The sequence below is a fragment of the Cornus florida genome, unplaced genomic scaffold, assembly GCF_030987335.1.
Source record: "Cornus florida cultivar Cherokee Brave unplaced genomic scaffold, ASM3098733v1 CherokeeBrave_3.0.0_Hap2_Chr09, whole genome shotgun sequence".
Taxonomy (NCBI): domain Eukaryota; kingdom Viridiplantae; phylum Streptophyta; class Magnoliopsida; order Cornales; family Cornaceae; genus Cornus; species Cornus florida.
In genome coordinates, this window is record NW_026775579.1 from 91,353,415 (window position 1) to 91,371,954 (window position 18,540).

At 36.0% G+C, this 18,540-nt stretch overlaps 2 protein-coding genes across 3 annotated transcripts; one reads left to right on the forward strand and one right to left on the reverse strand.

Annotated features, from left to right (window-relative positions):
* The first annotated feature begins 745 nt into the window (after positions 1–745).
* LOC132275150 (glucose-1-phosphate adenylyltransferase large subunit 3, chloroplastic/amyloplastic) lies at positions 746–6,553 on the forward strand. Its single transcript, XM_059776559.1, has 15 exons — positions 746–1,095; positions 1,321–1,434; positions 1,813–1,986; positions 2,178–2,270; positions 3,367–3,450; positions 3,527–3,582; positions 4,105–4,198; positions 4,282–4,394; positions 4,561–4,633; positions 4,836–4,916; positions 5,285–5,371; positions 5,477–5,581; positions 5,849–5,955; positions 6,054–6,114; positions 6,277–6,553. The coding sequence occupies exons 1-15, from the start codon at positions 871–873 to the stop codon at positions 6,376–6,378; spliced, it is 1,569 nt and encodes a 522-aa protein (XP_059632542.1). The 5' UTR covers positions 746–870; the 3' UTR covers positions 6,379–6,553.
* LOC132275151 (DEAD-box ATP-dependent RNA helicase 58, chloroplastic) lies at positions 6,538–12,786 on the reverse strand. 2 transcript variants are annotated; one of them, XM_059776560.1, is made up of 10 exons: positions 12,436–12,786; positions 11,548–11,641; positions 10,826–10,939; positions 10,581–10,703; positions 9,723–9,827; positions 9,108–9,266; positions 8,938–9,006; positions 8,656–8,745; positions 7,566–7,706; positions 6,538–6,999 (listed from the first exon to the last, which is right to left on the reverse strand). In XM_059776560.1, the coding sequence occupies exons 1-10, from the start codon at positions 12,705–12,707 to the stop codon at positions 6,736–6,738; spliced, it is 1,431 nt and encodes a 476-aa protein (XP_059632543.1). In that variant the 5' UTR covers positions 12,708–12,786; the 3' UTR covers positions 6,538–6,735. The 2 variants fall into 2 exon arrangements, with proteins under 2 accessions (XP_059632543.1, XP_059632544.1); XM_059776561.1 differs by lacking the exon at positions 12,436–12,786 and having other exon boundaries at positions 10,826–10,935; positions 11,548–11,643.
* Positions 12,787–18,540: the final 5,754 nt, after the last annotated feature.

An 18,540-nucleotide genomic window follows, 5' to 3' on the forward strand; every position in this document is an offset into this window, starting at 1 on the left:
TGTTAGCAAACAGACAAGTTTGGTTCCATTTAAACAATTATGTTCATGAATTCATTAATACATATCTGATGTTTTACAAGGATATATATATATATATAAAATCGTGCTCTAAAGAATTTCATTGATTAATTACTTGATAGCATTCCAAATCTAATTGGTCCCATGAATCAGTATTTAGTTCTCTAAAAATATTTTTTTAAAAAGAAAACTGAAAACATAAATTGGTTTCATATAAATTGAATAGAGTGTCATCACTTATCAGTATAAAAATATAAAAAATAAAAATCTTTTAATTGACAAATAATCTATAAATTTCAGATACCATTTTTCAAAAACTTACCTACTGAATAAAATTTTGAAATGTTATCTATTTGTTATTTTACAATATATATATTCTAATACACTGAATTAAATGGGTTCATCATGGTTTCTCTTTGCAGGCACGAGTCATATAAACACGGCTTCTCTTCCTGTGTAATTCAGAAACTCTCACTTTATTGTAAAAATGGGTAAAATAGAATAATTATAAATCAATTTTGTCCATTTATAGAGTGACTATTTTACCCTGGATTAAAAATCTAGGGGAGTGGTAGCAACCTGGGAATATTCCTCCATTAGTAAATATAAAAAAAGTATGAGGAGTTTTCTGTAATTTCATATGTTGCCAACCCAAAAATGTTAGTGGATGCAATTGATCATTTTGGATAACGTGGCTCAACCCTCCTATGGCATGCATTCCATGTAAGCAATTCTCAAGCTTGACCCTGCTTTCACCTTCCTCTCTATTGCTCTTACATATATGCTACAAGCATTGTGTATACATAACTATATATATCTAAATTCCATTTTTTTCCTCGAATTTCGGAGAAAATGGCAGTATCGGCCAATGGCCGGGTTGCCCTGCCATCTTCCGGCAGGTTAGGTGGCACTGCTGGATTGGCAGGGAGGAACTGGAGGCTTGTGAAGTTCTGCAATGGGCAGTTGATGGGAGACAAGCTGAAGCTAACACAACTTCATCAGAGTACTAATACAAAAACTGGAAGGCCACATGTGTGCATGACCCTCACTACTAATGTTGTAGCAGGTGAGGCTAAGGTGAGTTCTAGCTCTCTCTGTGTTGCTGCTAATTGAGTTATAAACATTTTTACATATGGACTAGACCTCATTTTGCTCCTCTAAACACCATCATGAGCACTTGGCTTAATATGCTGTACGATTTTTCAAATGCTGAAATTGCAATGACATTCATAATTAATGCATTCACATAATACATAAATTGATCAGATGAGTTTCGTGTTTCGATTAATGCATTGTGTGCAGTTGAGGGACCTAGAGATGGAGAAAAGAGATCCAAGGACGGTTGTGGCAATAATACTGGGAGGTGGAGCTGGTACTCGTCTTTTCCCTCTCACTAAGCGTCGAGCAAAACCTGCAGTAAGTTTCATTTTATACTCATCTAATGATATCAATGTTTCAGCAACTGTTGCTTGCTAGATTTGGACAACCATGCCTAGCTAGTAGCTTTCATGATCAATGAATTATATAGAAGTCCATTTCTATAACCCCTACAAACAAAAAATGGACAGTGCTATGCTCAATTAATCAGCAGACTGTTTGACATTATAGAAAATGGATATGGAATACTTATTACTTATACATGGATATGAACTCAATATTCTCTGCATACTAGTTTAGAATCCTTTAATTTTTTGTAATTAGTGATTTAGAACTGATCAATTAGGGGTAATTAGCAGTAATTAACTCTCTCTCTCTCTCTTTCTATATATATATATATGTTACTTCCATTTACAGGTTCCTATTGGAGGAGCATATCGACTGATTGATGTGCCAATGAGTAACTGCATCAACAGTGGCATCAACAAAGTTTACATTCTCACCCAGTTCAACTCAGCATCACTCAACAGACATCTTGCACGCGCGTACAACTTTGGCAGTAGTGTCAACTTTGGAGATGGCTATGTTGAGGTATATCATTAAACTTCTCATAATGCATAATTTGCAGCTACTCTGCAGGTAAGTTTCTTCGAAAATAGTTCAAAGACTATTAATTTGTTTTTTTGCTTGTTACAAGTGGTAAAAAAGAAATATTTGTAATAGAATCTTCTGTTAATCAGTGAATCACTAAATATCATTTATTTCTTTTGGTTCTATGTCAGGTTCTAGCGGCCACTCAAACTCCAGGCGAGGCAGGTAAACAGTGGTTCCAGGGTACTGCAGATGCTGTGCGGCAATTCCATTGGCTTTTTGAGGTACAGAAAATGACTATCAATTTCTTCATTGAATTAAGGAACTTGTGAATGACTATGAAAGTAAACAAATTGTCAAAATTGAGTCAATCTGATTATTAGTTAGTTGTTTCATTTTCCACCAGTAAATTGCACTACATTCACCAAATGATTAGTTTATCTCTAAATCATTCTATAATGTATTTAAAAACCATTTCATCTATTCCTCAATTGTAAGGTTAAGCTATTGGATAAACACATTAAAGAACACACACAGCAATGATATGCCAAGAATTCTAAGTTTCAGCGAACAATTCAATCACAAGAAAAATAGTAAACCAAGTAACCAAGCACCTAGAAGACCAAACCGGATAAAGAATGTCAAGATTTCAGCAAACAATCCAGTCAATAAATCAATGATAAAACAAGTAATCAAGTACTAAAAAGAACGTCAAGCTTCGGGTGGAAAACCCTTACAACAGAGAGGGAAAAACCACCGGACACAACCAATTGTGATCCACTATCTAAAAATGAAGAATCCAAGGTGTCCCAGAAGTTGTGTTCAAACCTGAGTCATGACAATATTTGCCAAAGTAGAAAGATTACTTAATCTAGGATTGAAAAATACTACAGAATTTCCTCACTCCAAATCACACCTTCTAAACAATATGAAGAAGAACCATAAAACGAAGATTCCAAGCTCTAACAGATTTAACTACAGTGATGGTAGAACCATAATCATCCAAAAACTTGTTTTTGAGCATCATAATCATCTTTCACAGCACCCGAACTTTCTCTTTCTCTATCTTGTTTTGCAGAACCCCTGAAATTCTCTAATAGCATTGTGGGCTACTGCCTACACAATTTGCCCTTCAAAATAGGCTTATAATTGCACAAATGACTTTTTTTAAGCATTATATATAATACATTGCATAAAATGTCGACGGTTAGGTTGAGTCTGTTTTCAAATATTCTTTTCTAGGTCCTCCCAGCACTGCCTTTAAGCAGATCATATATTGGGTAATGCACATATAATACCCCACTTTGAGGAGTAATTCAAAGGTGAAAACCTAATTTTAGCCACACATGATGATTACTATGTGCTTTTTCCATTCTTTAGGATGCAAGAAGTAAGGATATTGAGGATGTTCTCATTCTTTCTGGAGATCACTTGTACCGAATGGATTACATGGACTTTGTTCAGGTAATTGATTCCCGAGATATGCTCATAAACCCACCACTATTTCTCAGATATTGAGACTTCTGTTTTTCATTTCCAGGGTCACCGACAAAGTGGAGCAGATATCACAATTTCTAGTCTGCCAATGGATGATAGGTATGTTATTGTTTTCTCACATGCTTTGCTTCTCAAGTGGTTTCAACTCTGAAATCATATATTAACTTCGAGAGAACTTTATAAGCATAACTAGAGGTTCTTGGTAATTTCTTCTGTGAAATTGACAAATGCGTGTTGATAACAATTTTTACCTGCCTATGCACCAACTTCAGCTTAATCAAGCAGCCAAATTTATCGAGACATACATATTTGATATTTAAGAAATCCAAAAGAGTTGCTGAAACTGAAAAGAAAAATGGAATCCGGTAGTAGACCTCTGTGGCAGTCATAAAAGTTTTGAACTATATCTAAAATTGGATTCTCATAAATGGTTGGATAGAATGTTCTGATTTGCTACAATTTTTCTGTGTAGGCTTTTGAGATTTCACCTTTTTTTAAAAAAATTACTCTATTGGCATTCTCTTTTTCTTTATAACATAATATTTAGTTTATCCCTTTTGAGATTCACTTGCTAGAATCATAAATTTGCCCTTTTGAGTCGTTCTGTTTGTTTTATGATAGCCGTGCTTCAGACTTTGGTTTGATGAAGATAGATGGCAAAGGAAGGGTCCTTTCGTTCAGTGAAAAGCCTAAAGGAGATGATTTGAAGGCAATGGTAATGCGCAAATTTATGATAAATCTCTAAAAAAATCAATGACAGTTCTGAAATGGCAGCACTTATTTTACTGCATACTTTAGGCAGTAGATACAACAGTTCTGGGACTGTCACGAGAAGAAGCAGAAAAGAAACCATATATCGCTTCCATGGGCGTATATGTCTTCAAGAAGGAGATACTTCTGAATCTCTTAAGGTACTGACAATCTTTAGTTCATCAAGAGCCTGTACTATTATATCAAGTGTAGGAACCATTTGTCTGTGGAGGTGGCCAACCACTTGGTTATGCTCTCAAAAGAGTAGTTTGCAGGCCAGGTCAAACATGAGGAAATATTAAGTATTATGCATTGTTGTTGAGTCAGATGGCGTTTTCCGACTGCAAATGACTTTGGCTCGGAGATAATTCCCGCCTCAGCCAAAGAATTCTTCATAAAGGTTTGCATCAAATCCTTTCACTGGTGTTAAATAAAAACCCCATTTCATTAAAATCTGGTATCAACAACAAAGTGAAATAATTTAACATTCCTTATAAAGGATCCAATATGGTATTTATAATATCACTACACATGCATACAGACTATATGCATTTTTTTGTTTCTGGACCGAAAAGCTATCTTCACATCTTTGGCTTTTACAGGCTTATCTGTTTAATAATTACTGGGAAGACATTGGTACGATCAGGTCTTTCTTTGAAGCAAACCTTGCCCTGACAGCACATGTAAGTAGTAGAAAACATGTACTTTTAGTATAAACGCTTTTCAGCTAGGTTCATGTAAGTTGTGACCGGTATAGGCAGGGGAATGCAGCCTGCAACAAACTAAGAATCTGATGATTTAGTCCGGGGTGTTAAATAATTCTATTGTGATATTACCCAGTGGCGCTAAATTTTTCATCTTTCTTAGTCTGATTATATTGTGAATTATATCAAATTGTTTTGATTTATATAACTCAAGACAATCATTGATTAATGGGATAATTAAAGCCTATAAGAGGTGGTGTTTTGCAACACCATCTCAAAATTTATATCAAGTTCTTTACAAAAGCTACTCATTCTGGTTTGAATTGTATCACTCTTTGTGCTTGCAGCCACCAAGATTTAGTTTCTATGATGCAACAAAGCCAATGTTCACATCAAGAAGAAACTTACCACCATCTAAATTTGACAATAGCAAGGTCAGAAATCTCAATGTCTTCTGTATACTTCATTTCGTTAGGTCTGAAATTTTATTCCCATTTTTTAAGATATAAACATAATTTGTTTTCCGTATTCTTGTTCAGATTGTTGATTCAATCATATCACACGGTAGCTTCTTAACTAACTGCTTTATAGAGCACAGCGTTGTTGGCATCCGATCCCGGATAAACACCAACGTTCACTTGAAGGTTTGTTTATAAATTCCAGGCTTTCATGTACCATCTTACTCTGAAACATTAGGTTGTGGCTTACTTGCATTGCACTTGATTTTATCTAGGACTGAATATTTATTTTTTCTTATAGCTTCCGAAATGAATTAAATTTCTTAATGCATAAAATATCATCCTTAAATTAATCTAGGTTATTAGCAATAAGTTGGGCTATGAAGGAGAAGTGTTCTTGGCAATATGTTCACTTGTTTTTTTCAAAACCTGCAATATGCTTGATACATGCAGGATACAGTGATGCTCGGTGCTGACTACTATGAAACTGATGCCGAAATTTCGTCACTGTTAGCTGAAGGAAGAGTTCCCATTGGTATCGGAGAAAATACAAAAATCAAGTACAAACAACTCGAACATATCTTCACTTCCATTTCTATTTTTCCATATCCATCCCCTTCTCTAAACTCTTATGGTCTCTTTTTGTAATGTTATCCAGAGAATGCATCATTGACAAGAATGCCAGAATCGGGAAGAATGTTGTTATTGCAAACTCAGAGGTACATTTCTTTACAAACATTTATTGTGGAATATTTGGGTTATATGAGAAAGATTTGAAGTCTTGAACTGAGTGATGATCACCAATGTAACAAGATTTTGATATGCTTTAGGCCTACGCTGGTTGTTGTCGAACTTATGATTTGCAACGGATGGTTTTGCAGGGCATACAAGAAGCTGACAGATCTTTAGAAGGGTTTTACATACGTTCGGGGATTACTGTCATATTGAAAAACTCAACAATCAAAGATGGGTTTGTGATATGATGAGCATTCCTCCTACGCTTTCCTCTTTTTTGTTGATTACGATGAGAAACGAGTAAAAGAATTCTGAGATACGTGCATTTCCGTCAATGACAGGAAGAATATAAATGAACTTGAAACAGATCAAGTTGTATTCACTATTTGAATTTTGAGTAATGCAAATTTTTGTTTATATCAATGTGTTTCAAAATTTATTCATTAAAAAGCACATCATTTATTGTTTCATGTCCAGAAAGAACAAAATCCTTCTCTTGAAAATGGAAGGATTCAATTGTCATTTTACTGTCATGATCATATGGAAATAGAATGAACTGCAACACAGAGAGGAGACCTAACTTGTATAACAGCAAAATGATTGAATTACAAAAACAACTCTTCGCAATGAAACATCAATTCATTTTCAAATCTCTGCAACACAAACCTCTCCTCCGATGTCATAATGCTCGTAACAGTGCATTTATTGTCTGAGAATGGTTTCCTGCCCGTTCTCCCAGCTCGGTGAAGATAATCTACTGCAGTTCTAGGTAGATCAAAGTTGTATATGTGGGTTGTTTCAGGTAAATCAACTCCTCTGGCTGCTATATCTGTTGCCACAAGAAGATAGCTTCCACCTTGTCTCACTTCCTGCATTCAACAACCAGTTACAATAAATTATGTGAGAGAGTTTGTCAATGGAAAATCAGGAGACAGTTTGTCAATGAAAAATCAGGAACTCAACAGGAAGCTTCTTTTTAGTGTGCCTCTTCATGATAAGGTATATGAAAGATATCACACACGCACAAAGAAACTCAATCAAATATAAACAAGACAACTGGTTTTCGATCATATTTACTTCTAGGGTTTGTGAAATATGACATATTGACACCTTAAATCAATGTCAATTTAAAATCTTTATCGCCTTAACATGCTAAAAGGAAGCACGTGCTATTAAGCCTATCAAATACATTATTCTACTTGATAATAACATAAAAAGGGGTACTCTTTTCCAGGTCTGGACTCTGGATAATATCACGAGTATATGTAAAAGATGGCTTTATCTTTTCTAACCTCCACCCTTATATTATATATATATATATATATATATATATATATATATATATATTTGATAAGTAACCTCCACCTTTTTACTTTAAACATAAAGAGGAGATCTCCCGTATTTAACTGATAACTGGGAAGTTAACGGTACTCACAGATAAGGAAGCTGTCCTTGAGTTGAAATTCATGTCTTCCTCCAAAAGAAGAATGTCTGAACATCCTGTATGCGAAGTCTTCAAGAAATCAACTAAAAGAGTTGTTGCTGGAGCATTTCCAGCTTTCTTTGATTTTTCTGACTGCATTAAGATTTGGAAGATAAATGTTAATCCACTGGACTTGCCATTTTCCCCCTTCAATAATTTATAATAAACAAACAAATTATGATTTCATCAGCCAGATCTCAGATATTTTATTTATTTATTTTATCTTGGCAAGAAACACACTCACACACCCACTTTGCCCCTATGGGGACTTGAACCCTCGACCTTCTACTTTAGAAGGCAAGGAAGTACCACTAGGCTGCAATCTTTAGTAGATCTCAGATAATAGAAAGTTAGGATATTAGTGCTAGCCTGATGTTTTAATCCCCCCTTACCTTCACTCCCTCCACCCCCCACCACCAGGGATTAATTTCCAAATGCCTTTTGGGCATCCCTACTATGATGAACATACTATTATAGTTTATTGTTTCTCCAAGGAGAAACAATCAACAAAAGGAAGGGGGAAAAAAGAGAGAAAGCAAGAAACAAAAAACAAAAAAACAAAAAACAAAAACAAGATGAAAAGGAGTAATGGCAGATAAGACACAGGGAAGAATGAGGCGATCAAGAAAGACAGGGAGCGCTACCATTAACCTCCTCCCTCCGATAGTCATCAGTCTAATGCGAATTAATAGCTTCCATTTCTTGGTCTTATAACAGAGAGAAGGCAAAGTTATCTGATAGCCAAAATACTAGGGAGCTCAACACCTGATGTTCAGCTTGAAAATCAGAAACTCTTCCCATGCGAACGAGAGAGCAATACTAAAACCTAATGTTTTGATAGAGCACAGACAAAATGTGCTGATGGTTTGAGAAAAAGAAATCAATAGATTAGATGGTTGCAATATTCGATCAAGGATGAGACTGGAATAGTCCAAAAATGACCTTTGAAAACACCACTGGATATTTAATAAGAAGACCTAACGTTTGATGGCTAGTTTAGTCTAAAGGAACTGACATACTGAGAATAATGTGCAGCACAAACCTGTTCACCAACAAATATTATGGCAGACATAGGTGAATCAGACTGCAATAAGGATAGCAAGGTTGCGTGCCTTGATTTCTTGCTACATATCTGTCAAGCAGCAATTTGCATCAGAACTTCAAAAAAGAAAATCCCTCAAGTACAATAAAACCATGAAAAATGTCACATAAGAAAAGAATTGTTGTTGAAAATGTGATCTAATGCATACAGATAAATGATATGCAACAATGTAAGAGTAGAAGAAAAATAATAGAAAAATATTACTGTTTAGACATGACCCACCACAAATCTGTGATGCAGGCGCGATGGCATTGGTTCAACTGGATTTACATGGATATGAACAACGTCACCCTGTAATAATTATTGAACTGAATAACTTAATTTTAAAATCAGTAACAGATTTTATCAAATCTAATGAAGATAACATGGAAACAAAAACTACATCAGCAAACCTTGGTCCACTTCTGTTGTATGCAGTCATATAGGAATCGTCTATGCTGGGGGATGGATGCACTAGCAAACACAGTCTGATGACTATTGCTTAACGAGAATGTTGTCAAAAGCTTTCGAAGAGAACTGACTTGGTTTGAAGAATTGAACATGAAGTCAACCTAACAAAATAGTAGTTATATCATGTCAATTTCTTCAATGAAAATATTGCAGGAAAGGCTCTTAAATTCATGAATTATTCCTTATGATAGCGAAAGTCATACATGCCTTATACATAAGAAATTTGCTGGTTGATGTCATTGCAGACAATCTGATTTCTTGAAGTGAACAAATGTTCAGTCATCTACTGTAAACTTTCTAAGGGAAAATTCATACAATCCCACAGTACAAATTTTATCCAAGCCTAAGGCAGCAATTTAGGTCTAAAATGTAAAGCTTTATAAGAAAAGACCTTTCTAAAATGATCTTACAGAGTTTACAAGTGCATGCCAATTCTTTACAAATGATAAAAAACCTCAGAGATATACTATTGATCACAGAAGCAAAATACTAATATTCATTCCAAATGAGAGGGTCTGCTACATGAAGATGAACAAACAACATTGTGATTCAATTACCTCATCAATTACCAGCACCCGCATTGATTCTAGCTTAAGAAGTCGTTTCTCAAGCATTAGGCACAAACTCCCCAAAGTTGCAACCACAATAGTAGGGGGCTCCGCCTGAAAATACAAGCACTTCAGACATGAATACATCTTTTTACAATACATACTTGGAAAAACTATTTGCAGGAACTAGTTACAGGACAAAATGGAAGACTAAGGATATCTTGATCAATCTCAAGTACAAATATGAAAATTATTGCATTGCAGTTGCAAATGACGGGTGTGAGTATTGGGAGTAGTAGTAAGTATATAATACGAATTTCAGCACAGAAGTGAAATTCCCTAGTACTGTTACTACTGTTTTTTATATATGTCTTATTAGGGAAATTAGTGGGTGCACTTTCAGAATACTTCGGCACGATTTCTATAAATTCTACGTGTTCGAGAAATAAACTTTTCTGGTAACTTTGGTATATAATGCCAATTTTTAATATCCAACTTGCTTTTTTTGAGTCGAATTCTTGAGGCAACATCTAATCATGTGTCGTTTTATAGTGGCAACAGTACACATGCTATCTGAATAATGGGAATGGGAGCAAAAAAAAAAAAAATAGTTAATCAACCTGAGAAAGTTCAATAATAATAATAATAGTAATAATAATAACTGGTATATTTATCATAAAGAAGTTCTTTTGTATGTAATCGAGTTTTTACATGTCTAAGTTTTATTGGCCTTGAAAATGTTCATAATTCAATTAAATGACGAACATATTAGACAATGTGATAACATTTTTAGGCAAACACACAAGTATTTAACCAGATGTGGGTTAGTTTTGGGTAATATGACATAGATCAGAGTCAATGTTATACTTTTAACCAACTCTTGTGCCTTCTCAACATTCCTCCATCTAAAAGGGCCATAACAGTGCATGACTTCTGCTCCAATCCAAGTTCTGCAGGCTTTGCAGCCAGAATACGGGCAACTTTTGTAACCTTGTTTGCCAAAAAATAACATTATCAGAAAAACACATATTCGAGTGCTAATCTTGTCCATTAGTATAGACACTTCGTACTGATATGAAAAATTGTGAAATATCCTTCATCAGAATTCTTACTTGCATGCCAAGTTCTCTAGTAGGCACCACAATCAGTGCTTGCACCGCTGATCTTTGTGTGTTTATAGCTGAAAATATTAATAACAGGTACGCCAGGGTCTTTCCGGAACCTGTCTAGAGGAGCAAAAAGTAAAACAAGAATATGCAACAACAGAAAACCTACATAAGCTTTGTTAGGCACTGCAGCATTTCACATTTAAGAAATCCCACATAAATGATAAAACCATATTGTAGGTTGAGAGTTTCACAAGAAAATTTGAACCAACATACCATGCACCAAATGTACTCAACCAAACTAAAACCACTCCATCACAAAACAATCATGCACAAGCAGAAACATTATTAAGCCAAATACACCTTGTGTGCACATAGTTCTGTTCTTTCATCAATAGATAATTGAGAGAAGACATACGTCTAGGGAGTAACTAAACGATTGGAAATGATGTGATAAATACATTTTGTTTCTTTGTCGTTTTTTGATATGTGATCCAATGCATCAAAGAAAGGGATATTTACAATGACGGGAGACCATGAGGTCCATGACTATAGTAGGAGTAAAAGCCAATCACTTATTTCAATAGCTAGGACAGTTGGTAGATATATCTTGATTAAAATATTTTCTTTTCATTACTTTCACCAAATAGAATTTTGCCAGACACAATTATTAATGAAGTGAAAAACACCAAAAAAAAAAAAAAATCAACGTGAAAGCAAAAATTAACCTGAGCATGAAGTATGCAATCACGTCCAGAAAGCAAAACTGGCAAAGCTTTATGCTGTACATCTGTTGGCATAACAAATCCAATCTCTTCCATTCTGCAGCATTTTAAAGAAACTCTACCATGATCAAATTATTCAATCAAAATGTACATGCTATTAATCAGAATTTTCAATATAAGACACATTAAAAGTATTGTATCACACACAACTATCTGATTTTATGAATCCCCCAAAAAATGAAAACCATAGCCTTAGAGAAATTTCGGGCATTCAATTATCACGAAGTTCACCTACTAATATCAAAAGGCTTACAAACCGAAACTGATCACAATTAATTGGCGCACTCATAATTCAATCGGAAATTGTCACGATATAAAATTGAATTCTCAGCTATCAATTATATAATTCAACAAATTGAAGGGAACGATTTTTTTTTTTTTTTTTCTTTCTTTTTAAATTATAAGTTTTATAACTTAGCTACATAATTCTTTTTTTTCCTAGTTGGGACACACACACTGCTTCCACAGCCTTGTACCGCTAGGCCACATGCTTGTTGGTAAATTAGCTACGTAATTCACACACTCAAAAATCAAAATTTTTTTATCGACCCCAAATAATGAAATCAATTGCTTGTTAATTAGCAATATGCAGAGGAAAAATTACTCTACAATTACTATGCCTCCGTTTGGTTTCCAAGAAACAGCACATTGTTTTGGTGAATATTCACCTCTACTGAGTGACTTAACTGGGGTGAGTGAAGTCGAGTTTTAATTTACAAAGTGAGTAATCACCAGAAAATTGTAAAGACTGCATCTTTTTATTTTCCATTCTATATTTTCTGAGCAACCAAACAGGGACTTGAAAAAAGGGGAAAATGAAGACAAACTCGCCTGCGCAATACATGTTCGGGCACATGACCTTCGCAGAGTTGTCGGAGAGTACAAGCCCCATCTGTAATACTATCTTCATTTGTTAGACATGAAGAGTTCAGAGAGGCTCGTGAAGGCCTGTGATGGGATACAGAGCTCAGCCTGAGAGTCCAATCTGTACAATTTATCGATAACGAGCTCGTACAGTTAGGCTTTTGTTGTCTGAACAGCAAACGATGAGGATTGGGAGTCCATGAAAGAGGATGAAGCTGAGTAACAGAGAAACAAGACATGGATTAGAAAACTCCGAAGGGGGGAGAACTAAGAAGAGCAGAGAGAGATGAAATCGTAGCAGTGTATGTATGCGAAGGCTATACGGACCCACTCTAAGAATCGCTTTGATCAGTTGGAGAGCTGGCGGTTGAGAAGCGTTGAGGAAAGTGGACGGTCAGGATGAAAAGAGGGTGTACAGATTCATTAACGTGGGGCTTAGGCGGTGAGTTGACTTGGAAAAATTGAAAAATTCAATCATCGCAAGATTCAATCATCGCAAGCTTTAATTGGTTTGATATCCCCTGATTTTGTGCGCGGACTTGATTAACCTGTGTTTCGAAATTAGGGAGTATTACAGTTGGTATCAGAGCACTCCAGGTTCAAGTGTCCCTAGGGTGTCTTTCGTTATGTGAATTCCGCTTTGTGTACTCGTTTCTTTAGAGCTTAAGTTTAGGATACATTGTATTCCTTTACGGTCCGTTAAAATCGTACTGATGTCTGTCGTTCTATGTTAACAGCATGGTTAACACTGGAAGAGGACAGAATCTGAATCGTCGACAGAGGAGAGCTGCATGTAGGCAGCAAGAACACCTGCAACGTCAGCAAATGGAGGAAGAGCAGCAACGACTTGGGTTTCAGGATGAGGGTCAGCTTCAGGAGGAGCAAGAGGAAGTTCCGGCTCCGGCTCAAGGCAGGGATCCAGAGTATCCTCCACACATCAATGACCTCATTGCTCGGGCTATAGAAGCTGGGGTAGCAGCTGTACTTCGGAATCAGCCTCAGGTACAGCCGGCACCGTTACCAGCACCGGTTGTTCAGACTGATACTTGGGAGAAGGCCAGGAGTTCTTTCACAAAAGGGAGTCCACCTGAGTTCACGGGCTCCACGGATGCGAGAGCAGCTCACCAGTGGAAACAAGACATTGAGCGACATCTTCGCTTGGTTCAGTGCACGGAGGTTCAGAAGCAGATGCTTGCTGCCTTCAAGCTAGTTGGGGATGCACTGCAGTGGTGGGAGTCAGTTACCACCATAGAGGAGAGGATGGCATTGACTTATGATGAGTTCAGTGCACGCTTTGAAGAAAAGTATTTCCCTTATGCAGTTAGGGCAGCCATAAAGACTGAATTTCTTAATCTGCAGCAAGGGAACATGACAGTGGCGGAGTATGAACAGCAGTTCACACGCTTATCTCTCTTTGCACCGGAGGAGGTGGATACAGAGGAGAAGAAGCGCAACAGTTTTGTCAAGGGACTGATGTGGTCTACCAAGAGAGCTATTACTGGTAGTCCAGCCTACACTACTTATGCTCAAGTGGTGGACGCAGCTTTATCAGCTGAATGAGGATTTCAGACAGACTAGGGCTGAGAAGCGGGGTGGCAAAGATTTTGCTAATCAGCCAGCTGCGAAAGTGAATGATAATGGGAACCGACAGAATGACAAGGGCAGATTCCAGGGCCAGCAGCCTTGGAAGAAGCACGAGGGTAATTCAGAAGTTCAGAGAGAGGGAGTTTCCACTCAGCAGACTGGAGCACCTCAGACTAGACTGGGACAGCTACAGGGTAATCACCAGGAGGGGCAGTCAAGTATATTTAGGGGTCATTGCTATAAGTGTCAGCCAAACGGTGTCCTGGGTTGGCTCAGAAACAGCATGGGCAACAGGGACAGTGGCAACCATTACCTACTCCACAGATTCCACGTGTGCAGGCTCAGACATTTTCGGCCTTACCAGCACCACCGCCACCACAGGGACAGCCTATACAGCAGTTGCATCAAGGTATGGTGTACAATGCCACACCTTGCAATGCATGGGTACCTCAGAAGAATTGAGGTATGTTTTTTTTTATTTCAAGGGAGATGTAGAAATGACTTAGTAGATATAAGTGCATCATGTTCATTAGTATCTGGATGGTTTTGGCTTATGATGGTGATATATATTTATACATATATATACAAATCATTGACTGTTAGTATATTACACCACTAAGTGTTTAAGTAATTTACACAATTGTGAGCATTTTATTATAGATATTTACATATTAAATATCTTACATGGCAAACAGTGGAATAAGGGAAAATGAAAGTTTGGGACAAATAATCAAAATTTCATTTCAAGGATTCGTGAATTCCGAGGACGAAATTCATTTTATTAGGGGGGAAGAATGTAATACCCCGATATTGTAAAAAGGATTTATTAATTAAATTAATTTATATTATATTATTATTATTATTTTTAAGTGATTTGTTTTATTTAATTAGGTGCTTGATAGTTGTGATTTGTTTTATTTAATTAAGTGCGTAGGTAAATTGTATTGTTTTAATTAAATTATATATTTTGTAATTTTATTTGTTAAATTTATACAGTGTTTGATTTGTGGAATGCTAGTTAGTGAAGTGTTTATTTGATTTGCGTGATTTTATGTTGGTGTACCTTTATTGTTAATTATTGGTAGCTATTAAATTTAATTTCATTATTTTAGGTATTTAAGTTATTTGTATTGGGATTAAAGGAAGTTGGACCAACGGATGTGGTATTGGGCTTGAAGGAAGCCTTGTTGGGTTAATTGGTAAAGGCCCGTGGTTGTGAGGATATTTAATAATTATCTTTGCATAATTATACCTATATAATTACATGTGTATATTAATTCATTATTAAATCATGTGGAGGGGTATATATGTCAATATAATTATATATTGATATATATAGGTATATATAATTTATTTAACTAATGGTTATATATGGAAGGTAATATATATATGTTTATAGTAAAATATATGTATGTATATATATTATTTAAAAGATAAATATTATTTATTTTATATGATAATCCTAATGGGAAAAGGATTTAGTTTTTGTATGTATATAAATAGACACATAAGACTTTAGGGTTAGGAGTTTTTCCACGTTAGAAAAATAAGAGAATTAGAGAGAGAAGAAGAAGGGCTAACGAAAAGGAGGCCGGATCAAAGAACGTAAGAGGAGACCGGATTTGGAAAAGAAAAGGCGAGTTCCTCTCTACTTCTCCTCTTAGAACTCATAAACTTATCACCTTGATTATCGAAATTATAATTTTATTTTATTAAATTAAATTATTATTCAGATTGGAGGAGCATATTTATTCTTTACAAAATTATAGAATTAAACATGTGAATATATGTATGCATTGTTCTGATAATTTAGATCTTGTAGGTGAGGTTAGGTTAATTAAATTTTATTTTTCTAAAATTTTTATATTTTGCGTTAACCTTGTATAGCACGATTAATTAAATTAAATAGATTTTAATTTAATTGTATATGTTCATTTATGCCCAAAATAATAAATAGAGCTTTTGGGATTTTTCTGAGATTTTCTGAACAATTTCTGAAATTAATTTATATTTTTAATGTTAATTTAGAAATTGTTATATATATATATATATATGTTAAATTGTTTAACAAACACACTAGAGGCGGCTAGTATTTGCGCATCAATAGGATTTTTATCCAGTGTGGTCGCGTACGTAGGAAAAGGGTGCACTCGTTGATCTAGGCCATAGGATTAATTTTATTTAGTTGGATTAATCTGGTGTGATGCGGTCCATTGTAAGTTGATACACATGCGGCATCAATGGTTAGATGTAGTTGATTAAGGGAGAGGATCCAGTGCATCGCGGCTTACCAAGAGCACCAAACAACAACCAATTAGGAGCTGCCAACACGCGCCGAGAGTGGCTCAGGCGCGTGAGGGCGCGTGCAGGCGCGTGGATGCGCCTGCCGGTAAGGGGAAGCGCGTGGAGGCGCGTGGGAGTAGTCTAGGGGCATGTGGCGGCGCGTGAAGGCGCGTGGGGATGCGTGTGAGGTCCTGGAAAGTTGCTTGAGACTCCGGTGAAGTTCCAGTATTTATCTTAAGCTTGTTAGGGTTAAAATTAATCATTAGAGGGTGTGTTCTTGATATTTTGAGAGCCTCAGAGTGTTACTAAGATACCTAGTAGCATTTAGTGGTATAAATATAATTAATTAAATATTTTTGCAATGAAAGGAGGTGTATATATGTGTATATATATGTAGATATGATTTTAAATAGTCAACGATTGGTATGGAATGTATGATACACACATATATATATATATATATATTATAAAATATATGTGTATATATATATTATTTAAGATTATTAAATATTATAAATCTTGTTTGGTATGACTTGATTCGTGTATGGTATGGTTGATTTAAAATCGTAATAGATACACGGTTATTAAATTAAGGACATGCTTATTATATGCATGTGAAGTCTATGTATAATTATACCTAGAGTTAAGTTTAAAATTAATACATGGTTGAATTGTAGGCATGGATGAGTTGCCAAAGGCTTTGATATACTGCCTTATTGGTTATGAATAAATTTCATATATGGGAAGCATGGTTGAATTGCTAATTAATTGTAAAAGTAAATATATTGAAGGAAGCATGGTTGAATTGCTAGTATATAAATAAATATATTTATAAATGGTATGGTTGATTTGCCGGTGCATATTTAAATTGCTATATGTGTAGATGACTAAATTACTGTTTAGGATGGAGTTAAGGTGAGTGGGGTTTACTTTATGAGAAAATTATAAAAGGGGGGGCTTGGTCTAGGTATGACTAATAATTAATTATTGGTGAGTGGTTTTGACAATTTAATGCCCTATTAACTGGTAGGATTCTTGCACTATATATATAAGTATTTATATATATTTGTAGCATCGTATATTAAAGTTAAAGCTTAATTAGGGATGGTTTTGGTAAAGATGATCTGTTTATTGGTTTTCAGAGGCTTGGTAGAGAGAACTTGCTCGTAGGGTTTAACCCGCGATTTATTTTTCAGGTTGTAGAAGGTCAAGTCTCAAGGTTGAGGATCCGCAGCTGGAGGACTTATCCATTCCTTCTATTTACTTAAAAGTAGGATATTAGTTTTGTTTCAGTTGATATTAGTACTTAATTGGTTGAAATTCTAAATAGTAACTTTTGGTTAAGGGGTCCTTGAGTTACGGGATTCCCGAGTTGTAACCATTTGGAAGTTATTAATGGATTTACTATTAATTGGATTTCTTCAGCATTTTATTTTATTCTTTATTTCATTTTGTAATCCGTGCTTGTTTAAATACTTTAATTGATTTGATATCCCCTGATTTTGTGCGCGGACTTGATCAACCCGTGTTCCGAAATTAGGGGGTATTACAGTTGGTATCAAAGCACTCCAGGTTCAAGTGTCCCTAGGGTGTCTTTCGTTATGTGAATTCCGCTTTGTATACTCGTTTCTTTAGAGCTTAAGTTTAGGATACATTGTATTCCTTTACGGTCCGTTAAAATCGTACTGATGTCTGTCGTTCTATGTTAACAGCATGGTTAACACTGGAAGAGGACAGAATCTGAACCGTCGACAGAGGAGAGCTGCACGTAGGCAGCAAGAACACCTGCAACGTCAGCAAATGGAGGAAGAGCAGCAACGACTTGGGTTTCAGGATGAGGGTCAGCTTCAGGAGGAGCAAGAGGAAGTTCAGGCTCCGGCTCAGGGCAGGGATCCAGAGTATCCTCCACACATCAATGACCTCATTGCTCGGGCTATAGAAGCTAGGGTAGCAGCTGTACTTCGGAATCAGCCTCAGGTACAGCCGGCACCGTTACCAGCACCGGTTGTTCAGACTGATACTTGGGAGAAGGCCAGGAGTTCTTTCACAAAAGGGAGTCCACCTGAGTTCACGGGCTCCACGGATGCGAGAGCAGCTCACCAGTGGAAACAGGACATTGAGCGACATCTTCGCTTGGTTCAGTGCACGGAGGTTCAGAAGCAGATGCTTGCTGCCTTCAAGCTAGTTGGGGATGTACTGCAGTGG